Source organism: Engraulis encrasicolus, chromosome 23 (genome assembly GCF_034702125.1).
Source record: "Engraulis encrasicolus isolate BLACKSEA-1 chromosome 23, IST_EnEncr_1.0, whole genome shotgun sequence".
NCBI classification, from domain to species: domain Eukaryota; kingdom Metazoa; phylum Chordata; class Actinopteri; order Clupeiformes; family Engraulidae; genus Engraulis; species Engraulis encrasicolus.
Genome location: NC_085879.1, coordinates 26,332,584 through 26,335,083, shown reverse-complemented (window position 1 = coordinate 26,335,083; position 2,500 = coordinate 26,332,584). Strand labels below are relative to the sequence as shown.

At 46.8% G+C, this 2,500-nt stretch overlaps 1 protein-coding gene across 1 annotated transcript in view; it reads left to right on the top strand.

Moving 5' to 3' along the window:
- The window catches only part of si:ch211-153b23.7 (keratin, type II cytoskeletal 1), a 23,121-nt gene that overhangs the window by 4,006 nt on the left and 16,615 nt on the right, over positions 1-2,500 (top strand). Inside the window, exon 2 of the mRNA XM_063189884.1 lies at positions 760-927. Within this exon, the coding sequence (XP_063045954.1) occupies positions 760-927 (168 nt within the window). The remainder of the gene's footprint in view (positions 1-759; positions 928-2,500) is intronic.

The following is a 2,500-nucleotide window of genomic DNA, read 5'->3' as shown; positions in this document are numbered from 1 at the left end:
TGTGTGTGTGTGTGTGTGTGTGTGTGTGTGTGTGTGTGTGTGTGTTTGTGTGTGTGTGTGTGTGTGTGTGTGTGTGTGTGTGTGGGTGGGTGGGTGTAAGAGGCCCCAATGAGAGGTCTGAGACTGAAGACGGAAAATCTGGGCCTGATTGCCATGCGGTTGCCTACCCTACGCCATGGGAGGCAAATGGCTGCTCTCGGGTAGTACGGTGGCTGATGAGGGTCATGTCACCGGATAAATAAGAAATGATGAATCGGAATGAGATCTAAATAGCTGAGTGGTGACCTATTTTTAGCATTCTCATCTGTTTGTGAATGTATGTGTGTGCAGTGCACGACGTGTGTGTGTGTGTGTGTGTGTGTGTGTGTGTGTGTGTGTGTGTGTGTGTGTGTGTGTGTGTGTGTGTGTGTGTGTGTGTGTGTGTGTGTGTGTGTGTGTGTGTGTGTGTGTGTGTGTGTGTGTGTGTGTGTGTGCTGTGCATGCATGAGTGTTTGTGCATTAATGTCAATTTTAGCATTCTCATCTTTTGTGAATGTGTGTGTGTGTGCACGTGTGCACGAGCATGTATGTGCATATGCATGTGTACCTGCATGCTTTTTCAGACACATTAAATTTTTTCAGTCAAAAGTAACACCCTGCTAGTTGTTCCTTATCTCTCAGTATTGAAGTAATGCTAAATTTACTGCATTTGTGACATCGTGTAGGCTTGATGAGGAGCAACAGCAGGAGGAGGATGATGATGAGGAGGTCCATAAAGAGGAGGAAGAGGAGGAGGTGGAGGAGGAGGAGGAGGTTCAGGGGGAGCGTCTCCTCTCGGCAGAGGAGCAGGTGACCCTCATCACCGACAGCATGTCCATCACCTCTGCAGACGAGGAGAAACTCCAGCTCCTCAACCGGAACATGGAGCTGCGCAGGATCAACAAAGAGGTGAGACTGCACACCACGAAATTGCATTTATGCCTCACCCGCACCAGGGGACAGCACTGTGTAGGATCAACAAGGAGGTGAGACTGCACACCTCGAAATTGCATTTATGCCTCACCCGCACCAGAGGGCAGCACTGTGTAGGATCAACAAGGAGGTGAGACTGCACACAACGAAATTGCATTTATGCCTCATTCGCACCAGGGGACAGCACTGTGTAGGATGAATAAGGAGGTGAGACTGACCACCAGTGGGCAGCACTGTGTAGGATCAACAAGGAGGTGAGACTGACCACCAGTGGGCAGCACTGTGTAGGATCAACAAGGAGGTGAGACTGACCACCAGAGGGCAGCACTGTGTAGGATCAACAAGGAGGTGAGACTGACCACCAGTGGGCAGCACTGTGTAGGATCCTATAAGGAGGTAACTGAACACCAGGGATGCTAACCTGGCCATAACCCTGCTTAAAGGTGCACGCCCACTGCGTAATATTTTAGTAGGCCTAGTTCATTTCCAGAATTCATGCTGCCCTTTCAGATGACTGTCCTGGGACTGGCCAAATGGGTCAGCGGCGCTGGGTGGAGCTAGTGGACCAGTGGAGGAATGCTAGTGGTATGCATTGGCACTGCCCTCACGATCCGATTCCTATTCGGGAGGTAGAGATTCGATTCGATTCGATTAGATTCACTTCTAACCCCTTAGTGCATGCCGTACCTCCTGTGGCACGCTGTAATAGGCATTGAACGTTAACTACTTTAGTATTACACTACTATGACAGTGCACAGGGCCTTTAGTAATACATAACGACTTGGTCATTGCCATTCTGGTAACAGCTAATTTATAATGCTGTGTCTTAAGAGGCTAAGATGCATTGCAATGCATTACATTCCTACAGAAAGCAAAGCAAATCATCAGTCATGATGAGGCAATACAAGTAGTTAGATACTGAGCTAGCCTGGTGAACCAGCGCCACCCGCTGGACGGCAAAATGTTTTGTCTATGGGTGGGTCTGGCCTCGCATAATGATTCAATGAAGCCAGAATGCCAAGAATCTGGCAAACCAATTACAACGCAAAGATGTGTTTTGAATCAAAGTGGGCAGGGTTTTGAGGGAAGGTTGTTCTCATCAACAATCTTCGGATGTATTATGGATCGAGGCTAGACTAAATTAGACATCCACATTTAGTCTGGTTTATCAGGCTAATACTGAGCAACATTTGTATTGGCTGTTTTCTGTATTAGTCTATCAGTTTTCAATACTTTGAAGTGCTTTTATTTAATTTAACATTCATTTGTTCCTGAAATATCCACAGAAGTAATTGAAACTTAATGCATTTGCCGCATCGATTCTGGAACTTGCCGCATTGAATTGAATCGTCCATGCTCCGTATTGCATTGCATCGCCGAATCGATTATTGTTGACACCACTACTAGTTGAAATAATAGGCCGATATGACTGGAAGGTTGCAGGCTCACATCCATTAGGGGAGGTAATGGACCCTGGACAAGCATAGTTGGCAGAAACATCCATGTGATATATCATATGAGAAATACTGCAAAAAATACAGTGTAGGCC